At 33.4% G+C, this 27,829-nt stretch overlaps 4 protein-coding genes and 1 long non-coding RNA gene across 10 annotated transcripts in view; 1 reads left to right on the top strand and 4 right to left on the bottom strand.

Moving 5' to 3' along the window:
- Nucleotides 1–480: 480 nt before the first annotated feature.
- Nucleotides 481–10,609, bottom strand: LOC105340955 (uncharacterized). Of its 2 annotated transcripts, none has more exons than XM_066075354.1 (7): nucleotides 10,268–10,609; nucleotides 9,722–9,886; nucleotides 9,401–9,447; nucleotides 8,312–8,423; nucleotides 8,041–8,208; nucleotides 7,726–7,760; nucleotides 481–597 (listed from the first exon to the last, which is right to left on the bottom strand). In XM_066075354.1, the coding sequence occupies exons 1-7, from the start codon at nucleotides 10,581–10,583 to the stop codon at nucleotides 559–561; spliced, it is 882 nt and encodes a 293-aa protein (XP_065931426.1). In that variant the 5' UTR covers nucleotides 10,584–10,609; the 3' UTR covers nucleotides 481–558. The 2 variants fall into 2 exon arrangements, with proteins under 2 accessions (XP_065931426.1, XP_034302581.2); XM_034446690.2 differs by lacking the exon at nucleotides 481–597 and adding an exon at nucleotides 7,488–7,605 and having other exon boundaries at nucleotides 10,268–10,598.
- On the bottom strand, nucleotides 931–1,540 carry LOC117681571 (uncharacterized). The gene is made up of 2 exons (XR_004596207.2): nucleotides 1,190–1,540; nucleotides 931–1,086 (listed from the first exon to the last, which is right to left on the bottom strand). It is a non-coding gene; the product is annotated as an uncharacterized lncRNA (long non-coding RNA).
- LOC105338517 (uncharacterized) lies at nucleotides 5,461–7,051 on the top strand. Its single transcript, XM_066075355.1, has 6 exons — nucleotides 5,461–5,567; nucleotides 5,658–5,711; nucleotides 6,073–6,238; nucleotides 6,338–6,438; nucleotides 6,636–6,746; nucleotides 6,833–7,051. Exons 2-6 carry the CDS (start codon nucleotides 5,666–5,668, stop codon nucleotides 6,841–6,843), a joined length of 435 nt encoding a protein of 144 aa, XP_065931427.1. The 5' UTR covers nucleotides 5,461–5,567; nucleotides 5,658–5,665; the 3' UTR covers nucleotides 6,844–7,051.
- A 1,024-nt stretch (nucleotides 10,610–11,633) lies between the features above and the next one.
- LOC136272770 (uncharacterized) lies at nucleotides 11,634–13,162 on the bottom strand. Its single transcript, XM_066075357.1, has 4 exons — nucleotides 13,036–13,162; nucleotides 12,770–12,819; nucleotides 12,212–12,339; nucleotides 11,634–11,830 (listed from the first exon to the last, which is right to left on the bottom strand). The coding sequence occupies exons 1-4, from the start codon at nucleotides 13,036–13,038 to the stop codon at nucleotides 11,655–11,657; spliced, it is 357 nt and encodes a 118-aa protein (XP_065931429.1). The 5' UTR covers nucleotides 13,039–13,162; the 3' UTR covers nucleotides 11,634–11,654.
- A 1,757-nt stretch (nucleotides 13,163–14,919) lies between these two features.
- LOC105322256 (uncharacterized) overlaps nucleotides 14,920–27,829 on the bottom strand; it is a 28,016-nt gene continuing 15,106 nt past the window's right edge. For all 5 annotated transcript variants that reach the window (XM_011420885.4, XM_011420883.4, XM_011420884.4 and 2 more), the window contains exons 2-6: nucleotides 23,878–24,117; nucleotides 22,283–22,416; nucleotides 21,407–21,465; nucleotides 21,136–21,190; nucleotides 14,920–20,039 (exon numbers count right to left, since the gene is read on the bottom strand). In XM_011420885.4, coding sequence (XP_011419187.1) covers nucleotides 19,968–20,039; nucleotides 21,136–21,190; nucleotides 21,407–21,465; nucleotides 22,283–22,416; nucleotides 23,878–24,025 — 468 coding nt within the window. In that variant the 5' untranslated portion in view covers nucleotides 24,026–24,117 and the 3' untranslated portion in view covers nucleotides 14,920–19,967. The remainder of the gene's footprint in view (nucleotides 20,040–21,135; nucleotides 21,191–21,406; nucleotides 21,466–22,282; nucleotides 22,417–23,877; nucleotides 24,118–27,829) is intronic.

Raw genomic sequence — 27,829 nt, forward strand, 5'->3', positions numbered from 1 at the left:
AGTGGTACTGTACAATAAGAAGTCGAATGAATAGATTAAATCGTCGGAGTATATGTAATGTTTTGTGTCCTAATGATCCTGTCTACGTGATCAAATCTATTGTTTAAGTGGGCTGGATGTCGTTGCCATTTTTAGGCTAAATTTACCTCCTTTAGACAAAGAGCTTTGTATAGAGATATAAGAAAATAATAAGATTTTAAAGCTAAAATATTCGGATTTTTTTTTTACTAAAAAATTGTTTATGGCCAAAAATATCATAGTTAAAAGGTTACGGTTGACATCATGCAGGGACACACTGTTGACCACCCATCCTCTTTTAACATTAAACTGAACCGGGATCTTTATTCACGTCTCATTTCTACTAACTTCTTTTAAAAAATCGATCTAGAAATAAAACACTTATTTGTTACTGACATAAAAAAAATCATTTCAGCGGCATGAAAACCGGCGAAACTTTGTAACAGTATTAACAATATCTGGTCAGACGAGTCGGGGAGAAATGAAGCCCGAAATTTATTTATTGATTTGATCTACAATGACTGGTACATTTATTCAAGTTTATCCCTGAAGTGCCGGTTTCGGTAAATACGCCGCCATCTAAAAAAAAATGAAGTCATAACCAGGATTAAACGACAAGAAAATTGATTTCGATACGTGTACGAGGATATGATTTGAAGAAAGAAAAAAAACATTGATTCTAGTAAATTGTATACCTTAATGACCTCCAAAATGATAAGATGATGGTCATCTTTAAAAAAAAAAATCACAAACAATAAATTACATTGCATGCACAAACCGTCGTTGAATATTTTAAGGTTACATGCACCTTGGTTCACTGGTTTTATCATTATAAATATCACAGACCTTGTCTATTTTTACACAGCCTCTATGTTAGCACCCAGGTGGTTTGATGCTCACGGCTGACATCAAGGGAGGTAAATCTTGAGTTGAGATCATGTGAGGCGGAGATGCGTCCGTCGTGGTCGGTATCTAGGGCAGCGAACAGTGTGTCGGCCTCTGTACTGGTGCCGAATCCGGACGACGTCCAGCCGTGTTCGAACTCAGATCGCGTCACACTGTGGTCCCCTAGAAAACATCGAGTAAAACTTTTAAAAGAATTCTCAATTTAAAAAAGAAATCTCAAGGAGTGTTGTGTCTGTCTGTGTAGTGTATCGATGTACTTGTTTACCATTTGTATCAAAGGAGGAGAAAAACTTGGAGAACTCGTTGTGTGTGAGGATGTTGTCTTTGTTTGCGTCAGATCTCTCGAAAAGGACGGCAATGGGTGCTTCCAAGATGATCTACATCCAACATAACCACATAAAACACGCACAAGACTAGCTCAAGTATCTCTATTGTCTCGCGTAGCGAGCTCCATAGACAACGTGTACGAACGGAGGAAATTCGAGTTGAAATCTGCACATTGTTCAAAGAAAATTTTCTGGACCCGCGTGAAAACGTTCTACTATCCCAGTGATCCTTTGCGGTGCATAGCAACATGGTGGAATAGATAGCGTTTCTAAGGAAAATTCTTACCTCTAAATCGCATACATCTATTCCATTTAACAATAAAAATTCCATTAAAAAACACATATGATCACGTTAAAATACTGTACCTATCTGAACTTTTGCTGACATATGACGTCATTTCCTTCCCTTAATGTATGCTGGCATCTCATTATATTGTGCTACTGCTACAACATGTATTATGCTTACCTAAATTGGTCAACATCATAATGATAATCCAATTAAAACACAATAATGAATTCCTTTAGCTAATCTTAACTAATCCTTTTCTGCATACGGAATACACAGACATGTATGTATGGGTGTTACGGAAAACAGAATGGAAAGCGGAACGGAATGGAAAATATCATCACGTTTATCGCTTAAAAAGGGTATAGACTGGCCAGAAATGATTTACTTTGTATCTTTTATTTATATCTAATGAATGATTATCAACATGTTGTTATCTTATTAATATTCATATGAATGTCTATCAATTACAGCATTGTATTCATTCGGCTTTAGTTGAATACGAAACGGAAAAATCAAATGTATACGAATTGTGAAACATTAACATGATGAAACGAGCAAATTAGCTATAACTTTTTACTTATTTCTCTTATATGGTATTGCTGGCACATTAGCGTAACGTACACAGTTAGTGAAAGCGTTTTATGCGTGTTTTGAGTATTTTTATATTTCAAATATGATGTACATGTATATACTTGCATCAAAATTGAATTTTCGGTGTTCTAGACGATATTTTATCATACAGACGATACAGTTCCATTGAGATGGAAGAAAAAAACCGTAGGACTGACGACATTAAAAATCAAAATACAATAAACATTAAAATACCCGGTAATTTGTGAAACTAGTAATTTGTGAAACTAGTATTTTTAGCAATGCAATTTTGTTTACGTTTGCATTACTAAGCAGTTGTTTATTCCTATGATCCGAATAGAGAGCTCTAGACGTTGCCTGGTTTGATTTTCCGATTATATATTGGGACTATAGTCTGTCGATCCCAAAATATTCATGCATCACATTTGGACGATTTATAATGGAAAATGTTGACATCTTTTCTCCATTTGGAAGTCACTCAGAAGACCTTGCACAATTTTTCAACACTATCATCCGGGTCTGTTAAAATGCAAAACCCCGTAGACTTCTTTATTTTTAGCCGTGTATGTATACCAGCTGATAAGCTAGAGAAGACGTTTTAAAGAAAGAATAATGAGAATGTTTAATGCTTCTAAAAGAGAATCGCTTGAACCCTGAGGTATATATAAATATACAGCAAAAAGTGAATCGAGGATATTTTGGGACAGAATATAGTGGTCAATGCATGTACTGTTAATTTTGAGGAAATAAGTATTCTTGAATAAATAATCTAATATTGCTAATCTTTCAAAAAAAAATTAAAAAGGTACATAAAGTATATCGTTTTAGCATACTTAACAAATCTATGAGGTAAATAACATTAGATAAGATTTTCCGTTTTCCTTCCGTTCCGTTTTCCGTTCCGCATTTTAGCAACACCCATGTATATATACACGTGAACCCATCTAATCGAAGAGCTGGGTATAACTAGTACCCGCTAATGAGACATGCAAACCTGTGTTGTGTACGTAACTTCAGACAAAGATCAGTCATTTGCAACATGCATGTATTTTTTTGACCTATTCTTCAAATCCACTTGCACTATTTTATTAGGTAAATAACAGCTTTAAGGTGGTGCAGGACACCTGCATATTGTGATGTACATGTATACTTCCTATTGAGATAAACAATAAAGTATGTTGAATATTGATTAAATATTTACCCCCCAAATAATGTTACCTAACATTGAAGCGCAATGGGTTAGAGCGTTTACATGTCTGTAAGAGCATTGGGGTCCAAGGTGTATTTTTGGTAATTTACGAATTTTCATGGGGAGGGGGGGTCTGGACCCCTCACTCCCACCCCTTCTCTAAATCTGTGCACACGATGATGTTCATGTAGGCACACAGAAGCAAATCTAAAACCGACAACCGCCACGGGGAGGGGGCATAATTTAATTTTTAATTTTGTTTGTAATAATTATATAGACCATTATACTTCCTATGGCATAAAATGTTAAGATTATTGATTAACTGAAAATTCACTGCAAACAGTTCTACCCCAAATTGCACATAAAGTGCTGCTCATGTCACGATGTGTATTATCATATGGGCAGGGATCTCATCCTTCAGTTATGAAAATTATAATTTTTAAATGTATTAGGCCAGCATTTTTTTAAATTTCGATTTACAAACCCGCCGACCCTATTTTTCAAAAATTCAAATAAAAATAAAAGGACCTAAACTAGCTATTAATTTTATTTTTTCCTCCGACCCGAAATTTCCTTTCTGGAAAAAATAAAATTAATGTTGATGCAATCACGTATGTGTAAGTCTGAATTATTGTTGTTCATGCATTGATTAATTAAAAAGACCAAGTTCTTTCCGATCAAGTCACAGGCACTAGAAGTCACAAACAAAACACCATTGGGCCTACTTCTGTTTGCTTTCGTCCAACCCTACAATTTACGACCCTTTTAAGTTTTGTGATCGGCAACTTAGCCAGAATTTCCTCAAGAAAGAGAAGTTGAAGTCTTTTTCTATCACAATTCCGTAAATTAAAAAAAAAACTCCTTGGCAAGAAAATGATAAGTTACTTATTTAAAAAACATTTTTGCAAAATAAATTCTAAAATAATCATAATTTAACCGTTTGGAAATAGATCCTCTACATAATGGTTGTAAGTGGGTCATAGGGTTGGACTAATAACCCTAAACACACTGAACACAGGAGTCTTATGACTGAAGGAAAGAGAATGGTTTTATTTGTCATTAAGCTAACAAAATAACGAAACATTTCCTTTATTAAAGGTATAATTACATAAATAAATAAAATTTTAAAAATTAGTTCGTCTTTTTTAAATAAAAAAAAATTGTTTGATTTTTTACTGACATTTATGGACATGCTTCTAATCCAATTTATTTTCAGTAACAATATTTTAAATTTTGAATTTGTGAATAAAATTGTTAACTTAATCAAATAAATGATTTCTCAAACTTCTTCCTATTTTTCTGCAAGGAAGAAGTGAAAACTCCCTTAATTTTTGTGGTTTTAATGTATATGTACAGTATGTACTTGTATATATAAAAAAAAAAAAACCTTCGTTTTTATACATGCATATACAATATATTAACACAAATTTTCAGTGCCCATGGATAAAATATGTTATGATAAGAACATCATCAACAACCAAAATTACTTATATATTTAAAAAATGGCAGCTTCTGGACGTGTTCTTATTTTAAAAATAAAAAAAATATTGTTGAAAAATTGTTTTATTTTTATTTTTTTTTCTCGACGGACAAATTTTTCAATTTTATTTTTATTTTTTTTCCCTCCTCCTACCCAAATAATTTGAAAAATATTTCGTAAATCTAAAAATTAAAAAATGATGGCCTTACGGGAGTTTGCATGTAGCCTTCATTTTTAATTAAACTGGTACAAAACAGTGTTATTTAGGGGCAAACACATGGTGCGGGTATAACTGTCTAATGACAGCATCTAGTTTTTAACTTGTTTTCACGCAAGAAATAGATAGCTATGCCCGACCGAAAGTCCAAGGTCTTGTTAAAATGGTTCTACTGTGTGTTTATACTACTCATAAGAACGTTTCTTTCGCAAACAAAAACAATTTACTAGAACGCGGACCTGCAGGGTTTGTTTTTGTTTATTGTACTCAAACTCAAATGAGGAATGTTATTTTTTTTTACCATGTTTATCTTGACAATGTATGCATTTACTTTGTTTTGGTTATTGTTCAACACAGGGATTTAAAATTTCTGATGTTCAGTGTGTAATGCCACATAGGTCTTAATCCTCTTTCAGAAATCCTTAATCTTTCCCATTAATTTGTAAAGGTTATACGTACATGTAAGCATTCGATCAAATAATAAAACAGAAACATACGCAGCTGTACACACCCTTGTTTACCGCCACTTCCACTGTGCTTTTAGTGTATTAGTAAGTAAATCTTCTCCTATCTTAACTCATTTATAGATGATATGTAATCATTATGTCATGATTTAATTTTAACGTGCCTATTCTTCACAGATATAGAGATGGGAATGAGGACAATTTTGATTCTTCTGTCTCTTGTTTCAGCATGTAAGTACTACAGTACAGTAGATCTATAAATTTATCATTGACTTTTTGTTTGTGGTGGACCTTGATACCTAAATAATACCGTGGAACAGTGAACGTTTTATTTTAGAGACTAAAAATATTAATTTAATATTTCTTGACACGAGAACAAACGTTAGTCATTTTAAATCCTACTGGACCATTTACTTATGTTAGTAATCATACTTTAAATGAAATGAATTCTAAATTTTGTTTTAAGCACGTTCTTTGTTTTCATAAATATTCGATGAATACCATTTTTCGTGGATTTCGTTGTTGAGTAGTTCTACGAATGAATCAAATGTTCATTGATACCAACTGATGAGTTTATAAACTTGATTTTTAGGCCTGGCTTGCAAATCGAGTCTTTATGGGGAATGGACAGACGACAAAACCCAGCAGACTGTGACATTTAGCTCCTCGGGGGTGACCGGATGGGACGTGAGCTTGTTCAGCCACACGGTGAACACGTGGAAGTGTGCTGAGGAGTCCACTGACCAAATACTACTGAGGTACGATATGTTACTCAGATACAGACATACAGACGAACAAACGAGAGAGAGAGAGAGAGAGAGAGAGAGAGAGAGATTTATTCTTATTTGTGCTTTCAGCTCATCCCCGGTCGACATCTACAGCCTGTATTTTGTCGTCCACCGATGCATCACAGTGACGAAAGAAACCGACTGTAAATATCAAATCACATTCAACAACCGTAAGTATAAGTATTCCGCATTCTCTTGAATCTCTATCAATTCGATTTTGTACATGGATTTACTGTAAACTGACATTAAATAATTAAAAGTATATCTATTTTTGGGGGGTTGAGTTTTATTAAATATGACTTTTCGAAATTTAATGTGCGAAATGTGAATTTTTTTTAACTATCGACACAAACTCCTCTTTCCACAGCGGTTGAACCTAATGCAGGCAACGAGAGGGTCACTGTATTGTTGAAGAATGATGACGCAACCTTATCTATGTGTTCTTCTGACGGAGAGACCCGAACAATTACGAAGAATGGTGAGTCCGCGACTTCCTTAATGCCTTTTTTCCCGGCTTGTCAAAGTTTGTCAATTATCTGTCAAATGTACGTTTGACTTTTACAGGTTGCGTGTAGTCAAGTAAATCTTCGAGGCACTCTCAATCAACTGACCACGGACTTTGTCATCTGTTCTTGTAACATTTCTTCTAACTATTAGAATTTTATCAAATATGTTGAAGTTATTCATATTTTGTAAAACATAAAAACAAAGGGATACTGATTGAGTAAAAACTACCAGTAGTACTGTACAATAAGGAGTCGAATAAAGGAATAGATTAAATCGTCGGAGTATATATAATGTTTTGTGTCCTAATCAAGTCTTCGTCATCCAATCTATTGTTTAAGTGGGTGGATTTCGTTGCCATTTTAAGGCTAAATGTACCTCCTTTAGACACAGAGCTTTGTATAGAGATATAAGAAAATAATAAGATTTTAAAGCCAAAATATTCGGATTTTTTTTTACTAAAAAATAGTTTATGGCTCAAAATATCATATTTAAAAGGTTAAGGTTGACCTCATGCAGGGGCACATTCTTGACCACCCAGCCTCGTTAAACATTAAATTGAACCCAGATCTTTATTCACGTCTAATTTCTATTAACTTCTTTTAAAAAATCGATCTAGAAATAAAACACTTATTTGTTAATTACTGACATAAAAAAAATCATTTCAGCGGCATGAAAACCGGCGAAACTTTGTAACAGTATTAACAATATCTGGTCAGACGAGTCGGGGAGAAATGAAGCCCGAAATTTATTTATTGATTTGATCTACAATGACTAACTACGTTTATTCAAGTTTATCCTTGAAGAGCCGGTCTCGGTAAATACGCTGCCATCTAAATAAAGATGAAGTCATAACCAGGATTAAACGACAAGAAAATTGATTTTTGAAACGTGTACTAGGATATGATTTGAAGAAAGAAAAAAAACCACATTGATTCTAGTACATTGTATACCTTAATGGCCTCCAAAATGATAAGATGATGGTCATCTGTAAAAAAAAAAAATCACACACAATAAATTACACACATTGCATGCACCAACCGTCGTTGAATATTTTTAGGTTACATACTCCTTGGTTCAACAAGTTTTATCATTATAAATATCACAGACCTTGTCTATTTTTAAACAGTCTTTATGTTAGCGCCCAGGGGGTTTGATGCCAGATGATATACTTTGTTTGAACCAACTATCATCCCTTTTATCCAACGGTCTACCCCAACAAAAATAATTAAATAAAAAAAACCCAGAAAAAAACATTAAAAACTCACGGTTGACATCAAGGGCGGTAAATCTTGAGTTGAGGTCATGTGAGGCGGTGATGCGTCCGTCGTGGTCGGTATCTAGGGCAGCGAACAGTGTGTCAGCCTCTGTACTGGTGCCGAATCCGGATGACGTCCAGCCGTGTTCGAACTCAGATCGCGTCACACTGTGGTCCCCTAGAAAACATCGAATAAAACTTTTAAAAGAATTCTCAATTTAAAAAAGAAATCTCAAGGAGTGTTGTGTCTGTCTGTGTAGTGTATCGATGTACTTGTTTACCATTTGTATCAAAGGAGGAGAAAAACTTGGAGAACTCGTTGTGTGTGAGGATGTTGTCTTTGTTTGCGTCAGATCTCTCGAAAAGGACGGCAATGGGTGCTTCCAAGATGATCTACATCCAACATAACCACATAAAACACGCACCAAGACTAGCTCAAGTATCTCTATTGTCTTAATGTTTTTGTATTTCTTGCCAATTTTACCGATTTTCAGAAATTGATCGAAGAAATGTCAGCTCTTTACCATATAAGATTAATATACTTTCATGTCAAATACTGAAATCTGATTGGTTTAGACGCAGTTGGTAATCCGTTCTATTACCATCATCGTTAGCAACACACTTGGCAACGGGTGACAGAACGAATTGTTACATGCGCGTAAATTATGCGCGTACGGTTCGTCGTAGAATTCACTTCATATCTATATAAAAGCAGTAAAATTCTCTTTTAAATTAGGACATTCAGTATAATAAAATAAATAGTGCCTGTTTGGGTGGGTGACTGTTGAAATTGACAACCCTCGGAAACCATTGTCAACCGACGCGAGGGGTGTCAATTTCAACAGTTACCCTCCCAAACAGGCACTATTATATAAATAGTGCCTGTTTGGGAGGGTAACAGTTGAAATTGACACCCCGAGAAAACCATTGTCAACCGACGCGAAGCGGAGGTTGACAATGGTTTTCGAGGGGTGTCAATTTCAACTGTTATCCTCCCAAACAGGCACTATTTATTTTGTTATACTGAATGTCTTAATTTTTAAGAAAATTTTACTGCTTTCTATAGGAATAACGTGAATATTACAGCGAACCGTACGCGCATAATTTTCGCGCATGTAACAATTTTTAATGTTACCCGTTGCTAAGTGTGTTGCTAACGCTGAGGGTAATAGAACAAATTATGAACTGCGTCTTAACCAATCAGATTTCAGTATTTAACATTAAAGTATAACAAATATATAATGTTAAAGGGATTAAAGAGAGCACTAATTATTTACATAGAGAATTGAGCAAGTCTAACCTTAATATGACATTGGAAATATAGATTGCGTTTATTTAAAAACAAATACTTGTGTGATGTAGATATTTACCCCGACCCATTTTTCGGCAAACTCATGGGCTGTTACTTGGCCATCTCCTTCAAAATATAATAATGTTAACGTTATCAAATAGAGTTACGTTATATTTTTTCTTTTCCATTCAGAGAAATTATAAATAGCCTTTCTAGTTATATAATTGTTCTAGTAACAACAAAAAAATCAAAGCAACTAAAAAAATTAACAAAATAGTTTAAGAATGGTAAACGCAAAACGCAAAATTAGATGTCGTTAGTATAACTACATGTATATATGATATAATAATAGTATATTCATAAAATATTGTGGGAGGTATTCTAGTAATCTAGATCTTGCCATCTGTGTCGAAGACGTTGTACAGGGGGTTCAGATCGCTGGAGTCGATGATGTTGTCGTCGTTTAGATCAGCCAGGTAGAAGAAGGCCTCGGCGTGCTCCTGGTTCTGGTGGGTGATGGACTGCCACAGCGTCACAAACTCCGACTTGGTCACGTGACCATCGCCTTCAAAAAGTAGTACACGCATAACGTGACTGAATGGTTAACTAACTCCTGTATATAAATGTATGATAAAACTTTTGGCACTCCCTGAGTCAATGCAGTCTACTTTCTCTTCTAATTCAGCAACGTATTAAAACGAGAGTTTCAGCTAGAAAAAGGCACATCTCCTTATTTAGAAACATATTAGTATGCAATGTGCACAGTTGGTGATATAGTTGTGTGCGAAGGTGTTACTTTTCTTATTTTATAATACGTTCTGGATTTCTGAAGATATTTCTATCGCAACAATAGCACATCGAACACACCACCTGATTAGGTACCGCGAAATGAACAACCCATGAACATATCCCGAATCATGCGAATTAAGGTGTAAACAAATCTGACCATTTGTATCGAAGCCGTGGTAGACATCGGCGAGTTCAGGCTCGGAGATCATCCCATTCATGTCCTTGTCCGCCTTCAGGTACAGCACGTTGATGATGCCGTACATGTCCAGCTTGGGGTCGACTTCACTGGAGGAGTTGGGGATATTAATGTAGGAAGAAAAGGGAAAATGCGCAGGTAAAGCACAGGTATAACGTACAAGAAGCAAGCGTAGAAATAGTGTTACAGTATCGCAAAAAAAAAAAAAGACAGGTACACCTAAATTGCAATGCTTCAAAAACAGAATCAAGCAAGTTTCATAGCTCAAATATAACATTATAAAAAATTAATATGACGGAAGAGCAACAAAGGCAATGCAAACAAAGCAGTGGATCTACGAGTGTACATGTATGAGGGTTTACAGTCATGAGATAATTTTGAAAAATATTTTATGGTTTTTGTTTATATACCGTATATAATAATATATTATATTAGAAATTATCAGTTCTAACAATTAAAACAAGTTTGGTATAGTGGATATAATAAATATATTTCACTATCTACAGAAAGGACATTTACCTCAAGACCTCAAAACAAAAGTTCCTCCATTTATGAAACAGTTTATTTCTGCTATACATATGAAAACAAGCAATTATAACAAAAAGAAATGGAGAAAGACATTTGAAAAATAATAGAAACTCTAAGATCACAGACAACCCATCTTTGGCAGACAACAAAATAATTACAGTATAAAGAAATGTCATAGTATGAACTAGTCATTCACATCAAGCCTACCCTCACAGACAATGGCACATCAAGTTAACCTGTGTATGAGAGAGAGAGAGAGAGAGAGAGAGAGAGAGAGAGAGAGAGAGAGAGAGAGAGAGAGATTTTGGTGTGTGTTTATGTGTGTCTGTGTCAATTATACACTAGAGAGCACATCACTTTTGATTTAGGCTACAATCAACTGAAAGATTAAAAAAAGAAGAAGAAAAAAGTAGTCAATTTTTTCTCTATCTTTAGAGTCATGTTTGCAGGATCCAGTAAAAACTGTTGCAATCCCTAACAAACATTTATCCTGCAGTTTACACACCTAATCTGTGGGAATATTAGAACAGAGAAAAATATACTGTAGATTCCTAATTATATGCCAGGAATTATTATCCGTGGAAAATTGCAAGAAGCATATCTTGTGCTTTAATATTTTAGACAGATGTAAAGTAAATGAAACTATGATAAAAATTTGTTCTAGTAACAACAAAAAAATCAAAGCAACTAAAAAAATTAACAAAATAGTTTAAGAATGGTAAACGCAAAACGCAAAATTAGATGTCGTTAGTATAACTACATGTATATATGATATAATAATAGTATATTCATAAAATATTGTGGGAGGTATTCTAGTAATCTAGATCTTGCCATCTGTGTCGAAGACGTTGTACAGGGGGTTCAGATCGCTGGAGTCGATGATGTTGTCGTCGTTTAGATCAGCCAGGTAGAAGAAGGCCTCGGCGTGCTCCTGGTTCTGGTGGGTGATGGACTGCCACAGCGTCACAAACTCCGACTTGGTCACGTGACCATCGCCTTCAAAAAGTAGTACACGCATAACGTGACTGAATGGTTAACTAACTCCTGTATATAAATGTATGATAAAACTTTTGGCACTCCCTGAGTCAATGCAGTCTACTTTCTCTTCTAATTCAGCAACGTATTAAAACGAGAGTTTCAGCTAGAAAAAGGCACATCTCCTTATTTAGAAACATATTAGTATGCAATGTGCACAGTTGGTGATATAGTTGTGTGCGAAGGTGTTACTTTTCTTATTTTATAATACGTTCTGGATTTCTGAAGATATTTCTATCGCAACAATAGCACATCGAACACACCACCTGATTAGGTACCGCGAAATGAACAACCCATGAACATATCCCGAATCATGCGAATTAAGGTGTAAACAAATCTGACCATTTGTATCGAAGCCGTGGTAGACATCGGCGAGTTCAGGCTCGGAGATCATCCCATTCATGTCCTTGTCCGCCTTCAGGTACAGCACGTTGATGATGCCGTACATGTCCAGCTTGGGGTCGACTTCACTGGAGGAGTTGGGGATATTAATGTAGGAAGAAAAGGGAAAATGCGCAGGTAAAGCACAGGTATAACGTACAAGAAGCAAGCGTAGAAATAGTGTTACAGTATCGCAAAAAAAAAAAAAGACAGGTACACCTAAATTGCAATGCTTCAAAAACAGAATCAAGCAAGTTTCATAGCTCAAATATAACATTATAAAAAATTAATATGACGGAAGAGCAACAAAGGCAATGCAAACAAAGCAGTGGATCTACGAGTGTACATGTATGAGGGTTTACAGTCATGAGATAATTTTGAAAAATATTTTATGGTTTTTGTTTATATACCGTATATAATAATATATTATATTAGAAATTATCAGTTCTAACAATTAAAACAAGTTTGGTATAGTGGATATAATAAATATATTTCACTATCTACAGAAAGGACATTTACCCCTGGCCCCGACTTCCGACTACCAGAACAACCAACAGCAAGCAACGCAACTGTAACAAAAATGTATGGTTAATGACGATTTTTGTGAAAAGTTCCCCTCGCATTGTTTGAAATTGTGTGTATTTCTTCCATATTCTTCATTATTTCTTTTTGAGAACAAAAAATATCGCTGTTACACTAATAGAATATGAACATGAAAACAATGATTAATAAACAGCAATTATTCGCTTTTTAAACAAATCTAACAAAACTCCAGATGATCTTACCATCCTGAAGAAGTTGACTAGACTGTTATATGTGACGGCAATGGTCAGTAGTTCTGTAAAACGCAATGGATCAATCCAGCAGATATAGAAATGTTGCCGGTATACAGGTGTTCAGGCCACGAGCAGTCAAGTCTTGGGTTCTAGTGCCCGACGCAAATTTAAACAGTTACTGAGTATAAAAATGAGAAATGGTCTATCAAATGCATACAATAAAATGAGAGTTTTTTTTGTGGTGGAATTTTAAGCCTATGTTTTTATCCTGTTGAAAAAATTGTATACTACTTACATGAAGTGAAAAACGTGGTCATAATTAACCACCTTTTGAAATTCAAGATGTCTTCGTTTTCACTTGGTTTATTTCAATTAATCATGCCCACCCTCATCATTCCATTATCTCCATATTTGGAAAGAAGATATCAGTAGAGGGAGATCGACAACAAAGCATATAAACCAACATTTGCTGGTGCCTGTCCCTGGGCTTTATCTCTTGACAGTCTGTCTGTGACGTAATGTCAACAGGTGAGCAGTGTTTGACGATAGCGGGGAAGACTGATAGACTTAGCAATGTACTTAACAGATACAATTTCATATAAAGTCTATAGAAGTGAGTTAAAAATCAGAAAGTAGAGCTTAAGAGGTTGATATTTAGTATTGCAAAAGAGGAAATGGTTATAAGGTTTTAAAATTTGGAAAAGTTAAATTTAAAACCATTCCTGAAAACTTAAGTTAAAGGATAACAGTTATTTGATTCATCAATTTAAGCTGAAAAATTACACCCCTAGTCTTTTGGCTGAATTTTTAGCACTTCCCTTTAAATAAATAACTTTGCATCCTAAGTCTTCCTCGTCTACAGAAGATTTCCAATCATTTCAAGAAGTGCATTCTGATCGGTTGGTGATGTGTGAGTGCCTTCAGGAGCTCTTTGATTACAGACAAACAGTATTCAATAAACTTCATATGTAACTAATATATTACATGAATAAACCCCAACACAAACAGAAGTATTGGCGCTTAAAGTCTGCAACGTACAGACCGACCACAATGGTTTGACCGTTGATCTTGAATAAATCGTTCTAATCAAATGAAGCAATTCAACCAGCTTCTGAATTTATATCTTTTCAAGTTAACAGTTCGCAAATTTGTCAGCCCAGTAACAATGTTGATAAAATACATACTGCCCTTTTGCTCATATATTTAATATTTTTGCTCTGAATATGTTCATCTTTGTTCTTAACCCAACTGTAGTTCAAAAGCCATAGCGTGCCTACAGCGTGGATCTGCTTATAACGCACAGTTTCCGAAGTCATCAAAATTGATATTACCTTTCGTAAAGTTACCGTACCTAAGATATTTTGTTACGATTTGGCAAAAATTGCGTTGCACTGATTCGTCAATTTAGTCCAGAATCCAAAAGAACTACTAATATGATTTCTACTTATATAGTACGATACTAGTACACGTATTACCTGGAGTAACAGAATACCAACATCCTTGATATATTCCATCCTGTTAATATGACATCACAGTGCCACATGCTGATAAATAGGTATGCATGAAAGCTATGGTATTCATGTAAAGAATATAAACTTATTCTTATCACTAGGCTCAAAATGGTAATTTGGTTGTAGCACTTCATGATTTACAGCTTCTGTAATTGTTACCTCTGCCTCAAGTTTATACAGAAAAGAGAACATCTTCTTTGTATGACAGTTTAAAGTTAGATAAACGGTTGCTATATTAGCCAGGAAAAAATTACATAACCTACATACACCACAGTACATTAATAACAATTGTTATATAAGAATCGGTTAAAATTCTTGGGCATCTTTTTTAAGAATATAGAACTGCATGAGGAAATTTACCGAAATAACAAGACCTCAAAACAAAAGTTCCTCCATTTATGAAACAGTTTATTTCTGCTATACATATGAAAACAAGCAATTATAACAAAAAGAAATGGAGAAAGACATTTGAAAAATAATAGAAACTCTAAGATCACAGACAACCCATCTTTGGCAGACAACAAAATAATTACAGTATAAAGAAATGTCATAGTATGAACTAGTCATTCACATCAAGCCTACCCTCACAGACAATGGCACATCAAGTTAACCTGTGTATGAGAGAGAGAGAGAGAGAGAGAGAGAGAGAGAGAGAGAGAGAGAGAGAGAGAGAGATTTTGGTGTGTGTTTATGTGTGTCTGTGTCAATTATACACTAGAGAGCACATCACTTTTGATTTAGGCTACAATCAACTGAAAGATTAAAAAAAGAAGAAGAAAAAAGTAGTCAATTTTTTCTCTATCTTTAGAGTCATGTTTGCAGGATCCAGTAAAAACTGTTGCAATCCCTAACAAACATTTATCCTGCAGTTTACACACCTAATCTGTGGGAATATTAGAACAGAGAAAAATATACTGTAGATTCCTAATTATATGCCAGGAATTATTATCCGTGGAAAATTGCAAGAAGCATATCTTGTGCTTTAATATTTTAGACAGATGTAAAGTAAATGAAACTATGATAAAAATTTGGCATTCACGATTTTATATTCTCATGATTTGATGCTAAAACGATTGAATCGCGGAATTAAGTACTCATATATATTATGGAATCTACAGTATTCAAAGATTACTCAAGTGTCAGTTTTTCAAATTCTTTCAATTGCAGCTCTTACTGCTTTAAAATTTAAATGGTTCTTATTTTATTCAAATGATTTTAAATAAAAAGGTATAGATGTAATTTGGTTAAAAATTAGATTGAACATGAAGCTATGTAGTAATAAATCATGTTATATACCGGTAATGTCATTTTCCATGAATCATTGTTGTTTGTAAATATGGTATATTTTGCAGTGTAATTGAATAACAAATGCAAAATCCATGTCAAAAAGAAATACAAAACCCACACAGCTATGCTATGAATTGCACTGTATACTTCAATTAGCAAATACAATTACATATCACTTTATAAATTATATTAAATGCAAATTCACTTGAAGACTATTTAGCAAGTTTACTGAGCATTATTTCTATTGCAACATACTTAAATAAAGTTTAAAAAAGAACCAAACAAAAAAACAACATATTCATACACTACAAATCAAAATTAATAAAACCCAGCAATAATAGATTGTAAACATGGTAATCGTGGAAACTTATTACAAATCTCTGAGAAAAAAGAAGGGGCCATTGAATCCTTGACATGTCCAATAAAATGAATAGAGTGTACATGTACTAACAACAAAGAAAGGCCACAACTTGCAGAATCTTCATCAAAGAACTATATATGACAAGGGCCTAAATTGAACCCCTAAAATGAATTTAATACTTTGCTTTGAACTTTGATTTACTTATGTTTCAAAAATGTTGATTTAATACAAATAATGTCAAATTGGAAAAAAGACATAAAATGTTAACTTTATTGCAAATTTTTTTTTTAAAGACTGCTTATTTTCAACAAGTTTTTTTTTCTTCCAGAAACCACTGAGCAATGGGTTTAAGAAGTAATATATTTTCATAAAAGATTTATTAATCCCCCAAAATTTTGTTTGTCAAAGCTGCACTCTGCATTAACCATTCAACATTTATAATTTCAAAAATGCATACTTTTTTGTTTTATTTTGACTGAATTGCAAAACAAAGTTTCCTTTCCTTCCTGTCCTTTGCTACCAATGAGTGAAAATAAATTAGACAATTTAAATGGATAAAAAAATTAAATCTTAAATCAACTCTTCTGCATCCTATAAAAAAAAACATTTAAGGTACTGCTGTATCACTTGAACTATTGTTGATTTATGGCGGCCAAATTTGACTCTTATTACATATAGTCCTTATCAATGCACTGTAAAATACTTTTAAAACAATTGACTGTGAAATAAGTTTTTAAGAATTTAAGAAAACTTCAATATAAAATCTACATGAAAGAGCTGACACTCTTGGTGTAAATAAACAGTGTATGTAAACTTAACTAAATGAAACTAAACTTAAACTAAATTAAGTAAATGAAACATAAAAACATACTGTGGAATCATTAGAATTCAATATTTGAGATTGTATACAGAAGGATTGACAATCAAAATGAAAAATATCAGGATTTAATATTTGTCTGAAAAAAAATTTTTCAATTTTTACAATTTGACAAAAAAACTGTTACCTAAACAGGTAGAAGAATTATAATATATATATAAATGTTCCATTTTTTAAAATAATTAATTTGGAATGCAGCAAATATCAATCTACAAAAAGAGACATACAAGTATTTGTAAGACAGAAAATATGAACTCTAAAAGACATTACGAGTAGTTTTTTTTTCCTAATATGTGTTATAAATATATTGCATATAATTATGATAAAATCAATTGGAATGAAACATAAAAAAATACAAGTACATAAATTTAAAATCTTGCAGTCAATGAAATTAACTAAAGTGAATAAAATATGGTGTTTGATTAGTCTTCACTCTCATGAATACCACCAGATATTTATTTTTGAGTTTAAGAATTTTCTGTTCATAAAACACAAACTTTAGGGAATCTATCAACTTGAAGTAATCAAAAGCCTGAGAAAATTCCCAAGAGAAAAGTTATGCAATAATTGTCAATCCTTTGCATGCCATGGATATCGAAAAACACATTGGAAAAGTATCAATTAAGACATCGGTTGAAACTCTGCTAAGTCTTTCAATCAAAATAAATATAATATACATATTGCACAAACATTTACAAAAGTAAATAAAAACACTAAAAATCATGACAATAGATGAACTGCAGATATCTGTTACCAGGTACATCAATTTTTAAAACATCTGTTTATAGGTGTAAACCATATATTAATCACACATTGTAAAAAAAAAAAAAAGAAAAAATAACTTCAACTATATTAAATGAATTTAGATAATAAAAGTATAGTTTGCCTACTGTATCCATTATTATGAAAATTCACTTATAAGACTGAGGAATATCTGTTTTAACTAATTTACTTTGATTAACTTTGATTCAGAATACACAATGATTCTTATAAGACTATCACAGAGGGTATCAATAATCTGAAGAAAATGTGTGTTCACTTCAATGCCATATAATCAATGAAGGCTGAGGTCCTACCAGTAATGCTCCTCCTTGATGACACAAACTAATTTTTCAATTGTAAGGATGTTGTATCTAGAATTGCATTAGTAATTTCCTCAACTGTTGGTCTTTTATTCATGCTTTATCTATGCTGACCAGTACCAAACCACATGTTAAGCAAATTTTGAGCAATCTTTTCCAAACTCATCATCAGAAACCTGAGGTCCATCACTAGCTGGCATAGGTTTCTGAGGATGGTTCAAAATGTTTACTGAATACAGACATATAAAAACTACAGAGTATGAGCAAAATTAGGTAGCTAGCTGTGCAAACACAATATCAATATTGGTAAATTAATCTACTAAGATTGTCATCTTACATATGGGAATGAATGTTTGAGATCATTGTGAAGTAATTTGTCCATAAATATTAACACAAATCAAAGCAATGTTGAATGAATGCCTTTGACACTCTATTATTACTTTGAGTGTGAGAGAGAGTGTGCATGTTCTAATATTCAAGCAAGAGTATTAAGTCACATAGAGAATTTTCACTACCATATATCATGCACTTTTCCAACAACCAAGGATTATTAGGTGTATTGAAAACGAAACCTGGCTTGCACATACAGAATGTAGAGTTAACCCCCTTTATCCTGTCTCTAACTAAAAACTTTCAATTTCATTGATCAATAAATCTATTGAAAATCTGTATAATTGTTCTATGATAATTCCATGAAGTCAATATCCTTCTCTACTGGACCTACTGAATAGATATGCAATCCACATGCCATCTAGTAATTGACTCAAAAGACTGATCTAGCCTTACAATTTGAAGTTATATCAGGATCAGATGACAATTTTTCAAACAATATGACTGAAATGATACATGGAGCTCCACTTAATATCAAGGTAACATTCCTACGTACTGGCTTGAACTCTTATTGTCCACTCAATGAATCGGCAGATGCACATCAACTTGGACGAACATGTTTATAATGTCGGTACATGAGGTGTCCTTGATGACAAAATGTCACGTACAGAAAGCATATATGAATATTTTATGCAGGACCCCAAATATATCTTTAAAAAATTAATACAAATATGATTAACTGATCTTATTTTCAATAAAATACCCTTTCAGAATTCTGATATACAATATTATGACAAATCAATATACCGGTATGAATTGTTAGAAAAGTGATAATATTTGCATTATGATTAATTGTTAATGAGTGCACATAATTTACTGACAGATGGTTCAACTATTATTAAAAACTAGAAATATATCAGTATAATAAGTTGGAAAAAAATTTGCTAAAATAGGTATATGCATTCAAATATATGCATAGCATATGACAGTGCATCACACCTTATGAATATTACAGGTAGTGAAAATTACATAATGAACCATATGTGTTAAAACTTAACATGGACTAGCCATGACAACCTGCATGTACTTATAGACTATTACAGTTTCCATATTACTTAGTTTTTCTCTGTTTTTAGAGATAAACTAACAAATTAAAATTGATATCATATTGTGATTTTGGTATGTCTGTGGTGCCTTAATGGTCATTCTTTTTGGAATATTTGCATCAATCATAGTACATAAGGGAGACACCTTAGCTCACAGCTTCTCATCAATAAAGTAGCCAGGAATTGAGTTACACATTCCATTTCAGTATCCCCTTTGCATGAATCATCCATTTACACACACTTGAGTCTTTCATGTATAAACATGTCCAATAAAATAAATCCACATACTTCTGTGTATAAAACAAAAAGAAATCTCTGGTGTTCTCGTAATAATGTGCCTGCTCATTCGTCCAAATGATGATCAAGTACACATGGCTACACATTCACTCACTGTTCACTTGAAAGCTCTTCTTTTTCATTTGTTTTCTCAGATTCTTCATCTGTTTCATAATCTCTGCCCTGAAATAACAGCAACAAAAGTTTGTCAAATATCCAGAATTTAATACGAGGGAGTTTTGAACAAGAACCAAAGTGTTTTGAAAATACGTGCATACATACAGGTACATGTACCATCAAATGCACTTCCTAAATCAGTAAATGACATTACAAATCAAAATCAACATTGTTCAGTCATCTGGCACAAAACTGTTCCCTTAATATTTTCATCCGTTTGATTTAATCACTGTAAAAGTAGTTATTTATGCATAGGGGAAATTTACACTATAGTTACGAGGTAAGCTTAAAACTGTGAAAAATACCCCCGCACTTTATGGTAAAAAACTGAAAACGTTAGTGTGGTAAATCATGCATTGCATCCGCATATTGTTTGACCATAGAAAACATGTACTAATAACCACCAGCATATATAACCACTTTAATGTAGTATCCCAGTACATGTTTGTGTCACTTTATAATATAAATTACAAAGATGTAAAATCTCTACCTACTCTCCACTCTCCCTCGGTGGCAATGTCTGTAGACTGCCTACACAGTCTAGACGGAAGGAATATTACACAAGTAATGGAGCAATATATTATATGTAATTATTGTAGGGAGTGTGTGAGATTGATGTTAATGGCAACAGCTCCTATAACCATATGATATGATAGATATTGTAGATTGTATTTGGAGATTGTATAATTTACATGTATCTGCTTTGTCATCCCTGTTGACAAATACCGTACAATCAGCATGTAGCATTAAACTGGTAGTTAGTCTCTCATCTACTTCACTCAGTGGATGAAGACACATTGATTTAGATTAATAAAGAATCAGTGGCAAGATAAACAGCTCAAGGTGTGTTCATGTTAAAGGCAGAGTATGTTGGTTGATATACTGAGAATCATAAACACCAATATCAGGCCAAAGATAAATTAATGCATTGGTTCTCAGGCACAAAACCTCCAAATAATGGCATTTTATTTCTACCAATATTTTCATTCCAAGATTTGCAAAGGGAAATTACTCAATATTCATATCTTAAGATAAATCTAAACGTTGTACAGGTATGGCATTACACTGTAATTTATGATGAAGTATACAAAGATTGTCTAACCTGCTCAATTTTTTCATCCAACATTCTGAAAAAGTCCAGCTGGCTATTTGTTACCCTGAAAAATATTATCAATAATACTCTGTCATTAAAAATGTGATCAATTTCTTCTTGTAAAAAAAATTAAAAAGTATGAAGACATAAGAACTTATCACTACATGGCACCCGCAGAACAAGGCCTTATGAATGACAAAGTAACCAACAGTTTATAAATGAAGCGAAAAATAACTATCAGAAGATGAACTATTAAGAAGAAAGTGAAAAGTATACACACCTGACTTTTTGCTGAGTTATATTTGGCACACCATTATCAAGTTTGGATTTCTTACCATCCTGTTAAAAATAAATTAAAGGTGTCATATTAATACAAATTAGAGATCAATATAACATGTATAAAGCAATTAAAGTTGCAATTAAAATATAGATGCAATAAACTACCCAGTAAAACTAATTACAAGGTCCTGTGTAATTTATGAAAACAAAGCTCAGAACACTCTGAGGTATAATCAATATATCTGGTCTGAACGAAATACACTATACAAGATTATAAATACTCATTCTGATTAAAATCAAACATTACACTAGCTCCTTTATTTTTATGGTCGTGTCAAATAAAGGAGCTAGCGGAAGGTTTGATTTTAATTAGACTGATAAATACTGGGAACATAAGCTACATTTTGCATTAGCCTCAACAAAGTTCTCTTAAGTTTCTCATAAACAAAAATCAAAATATATAATTTTTTCATTGTATTGCAACATTTACAATGAGGAAGAAATAAATTTCCAAATTTGAACTAAAACCTAAAATAGATATTTTTCCCTATTTCAATAAAATCAATCAATACACCAGCATTTGACCTGATGCCATGGTGCCTGAAAAACATTACATTTAATTTTGTTTGGCCTTACTGGTATCTTATTTTATATTCAATTGCAAGATTCACAATAAGGAAGAAATAAGTTTTCATATTTTAAATAAAATCAAAAATAGATTGTTTCCCCCATTTCAATAAAATGAATCAATGCACCAGCATTTGACCTGATGCAGCAGTGCCTGAAAAACAAAACATTACATGTAATTGTTTGGCCTTACTCACAGCTGACCTAAACGAGAAACTGTTGACTTGTTCCTTGAGTGTCCTTGACCTACCTGTCCCTGTGTCACCTTCTGGACCCCGTTAGAGGACAGTGCCCCTGAACCTTTCTGTGGGAGCTTGAACATCCCCGAGTCCTTCCGTTTGTTCGGGGCAGGCTTAGATACTTCATTGTTGTCTTTTGTGTCACCTGAAATAACCATTCATTTCACTATGTATACTAAGTCAAGAAGAGTTTTGGATCATTTACATGTATGTTGGATATCAACCATAAAATCATTCAGGGAATGAAATGAATTTTGTCATTTAATGTCAAACCTATAGTACCAGTAATACAAACAATATCATGATAACTTGGAAAACAAAAATTCAGTTATCTACCGGCCATTTGGATACTCAATATGCAAGTAAACCATTTCCATTTACAGTCACTTACCTATCAATCCATTTATCATTGCTAACCCTTACCATACCTATATTTCAGGTACCAGGTACCTTCCTATATTTTTACCCCCAATCATGCCTTCATCACAGGTACTTTTGTCTCTGTATACCTTATTTCAAACAAGACATGTTTGTGAAACACTTATGCCCCCCTCCCTTGGAAACATCCACAGAAAAATTAACGTAAACTTCAAATAACTGGAATTTTTCTACGTCCAAGGGCTATAACTCTGTCGAAAATTGCTCGATTGTACCCAATATCGAACTTGACCTAGATATTATCATGATAAACCTGTATACTAAATTTCATTTCAATATGTTCATCCTCTGCGAAGAAAATGAGCGGAAACTGCAAATAAACTAGAATTTTTCTACGTCCAAGGGCCATAACTCAGTCGAAAATAGCTCGATTGTACCCAATATTGAACTTGACCTAGATATTATCATGATAAACCTGTATACCAAATTTCATTTCAATATGTTCATCCTCTGCGAAGAAAATGAATGGAAACTGCAAAAAACTAGAATTTTTCTACGTCCAAGGGCCATAACTCTGTCAAAAATTGCTCGATTGTACCCAATATCGAACTTGACCTAGATATTATCATGATAAACCTGTAAACGAAATTTCAATTCAATATGTTCATCCTCTGCGAAGAAAATGAGCGGAAACTGCAAAAAACTAGAATTTTTCTACATCCAAGGGCCATAACTCTGTCGAAAATTGCTCGATCGCACCCAATATCGAACTTGACCTAGATATTATCATGATAAACCTGTATACCAAATTTCATTTCAATATGTTCATCCTCTGCAAAGAAAATGAGCGGAAACTGTTGGTGGACCGACCGACAGACCGACAGACAGCAGCAAAGCAATATGCCCTCCCTTCTTTGAAGGGGGGCATAATAAATCTATATAACTTGTACCTATTGCCAGTATATATAAACTTTGTCATATCTATATTAAAGGTACAAGTACCTTTGCCAGCTTTTATCCTTCCATCTTATAAAGAGGTATCATTGGTTTCAAGCTAATAAACTTTGGAGGAACAATGGATTTAAAGTAAATTCCCAACAATTCATTAATGCTAGTGATTGTTACCTACACCTGCATACTCTGCGTTGCAAAAATATGGAAGAAGGCAAGGGTGGGTATCACTGGAAGCTTAAAATGTGACGGTCTGATGGAAACAATGGATACCTACCCACTTTGTTCCCTGGGTTGCAGACACACTTGTCATTCTTATTAAGAGACTTCTTCTGCTTGCTCTTTTTGTCTGTCGATTCCCCTTCCTCGCTGGATTTGTGGTTTAAGTGCGGTTTACTCCTACCACATCCCATTTGCAGACACATGGGGATCAGTCATTGGTGAGTCTTCATACACAGGATCCTAGCAAATTACAGTCATGTTTCCACTACAAGATTGAGTAACTCTCTCCACAATCCTGTAAATATGAAATATTTCACAGCAATTAAAAGTCATGATTCCACTAAGAGATTGAGTAACTCTCTCCACAATCCTGTAAATATGAAATATATCAGAGCAATTAACAGTCTAAATTCCACTAAGAGATTGATGAACTCTCTCCACAATCCAGTAAATATGAAATATATCAGAGCTTATCATGTAAGCTGCTACCTTACACTTCTATTCTTGTGTATTGATTTTTAATCCAATATTATTTTATATCTACAAATATCTATACATGTGATAATTGATGTGGTTTCTCTCCCAAGTAAAAGTTTCTAATCTGTGCTATATGATATTTCAAATCTTCATTAAATCATTCCACAGGGATTTTCCACCCCTAAACAATTTTTGTTTTCAAATCCATTAAGTTTTGTGCTAGGGTATATCACACTTTTAAGTAAGGTGTATGAATAGATTATTTTAATATACCTATACCTTTTTCCAATCAAATCTATGAAGATCATTTTGAATTCAGCTATCAAAACTGGTATTTGCATGATCAATATTTTCCAATCAATTTAATTTTTATAATACATTTGTACTTCATGTCTTGAGTCTCCACATCAAAAAGTGCAAGAATAATGAGAGATTACAAACATCAGGTAATAATCTTATTCCTTTCAATAGAGACTGTCCTCAGAATCTTGGAACAGATAGAGTAAAATCCATGAATAATTTAAATTGCTCAAAAGTCAAACAGGACAGTTTTTTTCATGATCTAGCTGTGAATTTTAATCACAAATAGAAATCACCACTGCCCTTGCATACACCTTTTAGTCTGAATTTTACGTACTAGATGACAAAAAAGATGAGAGGGTAAAAATTTTACCGATTAGAATGTCCCAACAAGAAAAATCCCTTCATATCCCTATGCATAAAAAATGCCTTTGAGAAGTCAATACAAGTAGGTATATGTACTTTCTTTAACTCCAGTGAGAACAAAGAGGCAATCATATAACATAAAGAAATGATACCATCCCACTCAGTACACTTACAGGGCAATGTGAACTGACAACATTATGACATACAAGATACAAATCTCACCAAATACAGAGAGCATTCAGAGAATATTGTCACAATGACCATTAGGAGCAAAACCCCATGCAATATTTATAACAGAGATTTCTTCCTCCAAGGTCAAGCATCTATATTGATCTCTGTCTGATTCAGCCAACACACAAATGTCTGTTCATAATCGGATACTTTTAGAGAGCACACAAAAAACAAGATTTACTACAAGAATATCATATCTCCTTAGCATCAATATAAAACACAATGGTCTGAACTAAGTATCTACGTAAAACTAAGTCTTAACTAAGTATAGAAAAAGACTAATGTGAAAGCTGAGATATCCAACATGTTTCATAAAGAATAAAATGATGTTACTCAATCATCTTAAAGAATATTTCCCTGTGCACAGACTATAACATGAGATCATCAAGCAGACACATTATGTAATCAAAGAGAAGACAATCCAATATCAGGCCAATTTTCATCCCCAACTTGGCGTTTTGCTGGAAGAAAATACTGTCAAGATCTTGGTGCATTTAGAGAAACAAAGACCCATTTATTTTCATATCTTATAATAAAAATAGTCCTATCCTTTTAGAGTGTCGTATAAATAACTCATAAAAGGCAGTGTTTCTATTCTTGGAATTGTACTCCAGAAGCGTTATAGGATTAAAGATGAGTCATATTTAATAAACAGATTGATATTTCATCCTTGGCATCTTAAAATTGAGATTCCCTATGAATTAGAGATGGAAAATTTTACCCATTTTTTTTATGCGCTAAAGTAAAAAATAAGTGCAATTCTTGAATGGCTCATTATCTAAAAATTAAATAATTACAAAGTTTTCAGACATTGCCTGTGTGAACATGCATGCACAAAATTTTGTTGATGTTGATGGTTTTGAACACTGTATCTCATTAGCATTTAATTCTCTTTCATATAGCAAAGAATTTTAAAAATTAACATATAAGAATTAAGTCTCAACTAGCTGCTTTTAATAAATGGGTCTCTTTCTGATCTAATTGGCACACATTCTTGTAACATATTTCCCTTACCTGAACCACAAAATACATATGTGTATCATGTTTGTTTTTATAATTTCCATTTTTTAGCAATCATAAAAATGAAAAAATAAAAAGTACCTGGTATGCCAAATATTGGATGGCCAACAGCACACACTTATAAGCAGTTTGAGGCTAGTAAGTTACGCACTTTTTTGGGGTCATTAGACTCGTGAACATTTTTTACGATCATTATCTGCTTCATTTTATTTACAGTACTTCACACTATCCAATAGGTAACAGCAATAAATGATCAATTTCAAAATTACATGGAGATGTGAATATTAAAGAAATGAGCACTTAAGTATCATGGAGAAAAGGCATGCCAAAAGAAACAATCACGTGAATTAAATCTTCTATTGCTCTGGCTCTATTGATCTTTATTACACCTTAACAAGCATCTGCTATTTTCGTACAAAAAACTAGAGCGAAAAAGATGTGGATGTATGTTCAATATGATGTTATTTAGTAATCTCCTTTTTCAACCCAAGGTAGTAAAAACTCTCAACAGCTAAAACTTTAAGCATATAAAAAATCCATGAGATTATAGAAAACCAATGGTTATTCTGAATTGGAAGGTCTGAGTGACCATGCAAGCCAAATTCATAAGAGGAAAATTCTTCAATTTTGAAGTTTTTGTGTGCACAGATCAAAACAGAAGCAATAATCTCTGAAAAAAATGTTGATTATGCAAAGATTACAAGACTTTTTGTACCTTCAAACTCAAAATATTTAACATCATTTGTTAGCTAAGGGCCATGAAAATTTCTCTTACATACTCGCCAATAATCCACATTGACAATTTGCCATTTATTTGTTTTAATCTGTTTTATCAAATCTAAATCACCTAGCTAGCTGCCTCAAGGATATTCATTATAAGAATGAGACAGCTCAATCGAACATAATCTTAAACTTGATGTCCTTGCAGCCCCAAATAACAGCATCATGAGAAGATCATTAAGACCCTTAAATTCACACTCTTAAATTCACACTCATATGAAAAGCACATCATTTCCTCATTTAAGGGTGTAGATAAGTGAGTGTCAAAGAGGAAAAAAATGACCATAAAAAAACCCCAGCTCATCAAGCTTAGACAACTCAATAGTGCTATAATATGTCTTTCATATTTTCTGATCTGGGTGTTACTGAAGCAAGGCCATACTGTAGGAGAGGTTATTGGAAATTGTTTCCTCTATCAAACTGAGCTGTATTTAATTACACTATTGCCCCACTCTTCAGACAGTGGCAGCTATCCTAGGAATGATCTATTCCCCTATTTCAGCCTGTGTACTGTCTGATGGCCCCTCAGTGCACAAATCGATTGGCACATCATCACCCTAATCATAACCAAACATCTTCCCTTCCAAAATCAGACAAGAGAAAAGCTGTCAATGTGACAGCAAACCGGGTTTTCTTTTATGTGAACTGTATCCATAATCCATGTCAACATGTATCCAGTGAAATGGAGTACCCTATATGCAACATTTTGCAAAAAAATGACCAAGTTCAAAAGCTAGTATTTTTTTCATAAATTATCAGAAATCAAAATCCTAGCAATATGCACACCTCTGATCAATGTACAATTGATCTGCAAAAGAACAACTTCCTATCTT

The sequence above is a fragment of the Magallana gigas genome, chromosome 2, assembly GCF_963853765.1.
Source record: "Magallana gigas chromosome 2, xbMagGiga1.1, whole genome shotgun sequence".
In the NCBI taxonomy this organism is placed as follows: domain Eukaryota; kingdom Metazoa; phylum Mollusca; class Bivalvia; order Ostreida; family Ostreidae; genus Magallana; species Magallana gigas.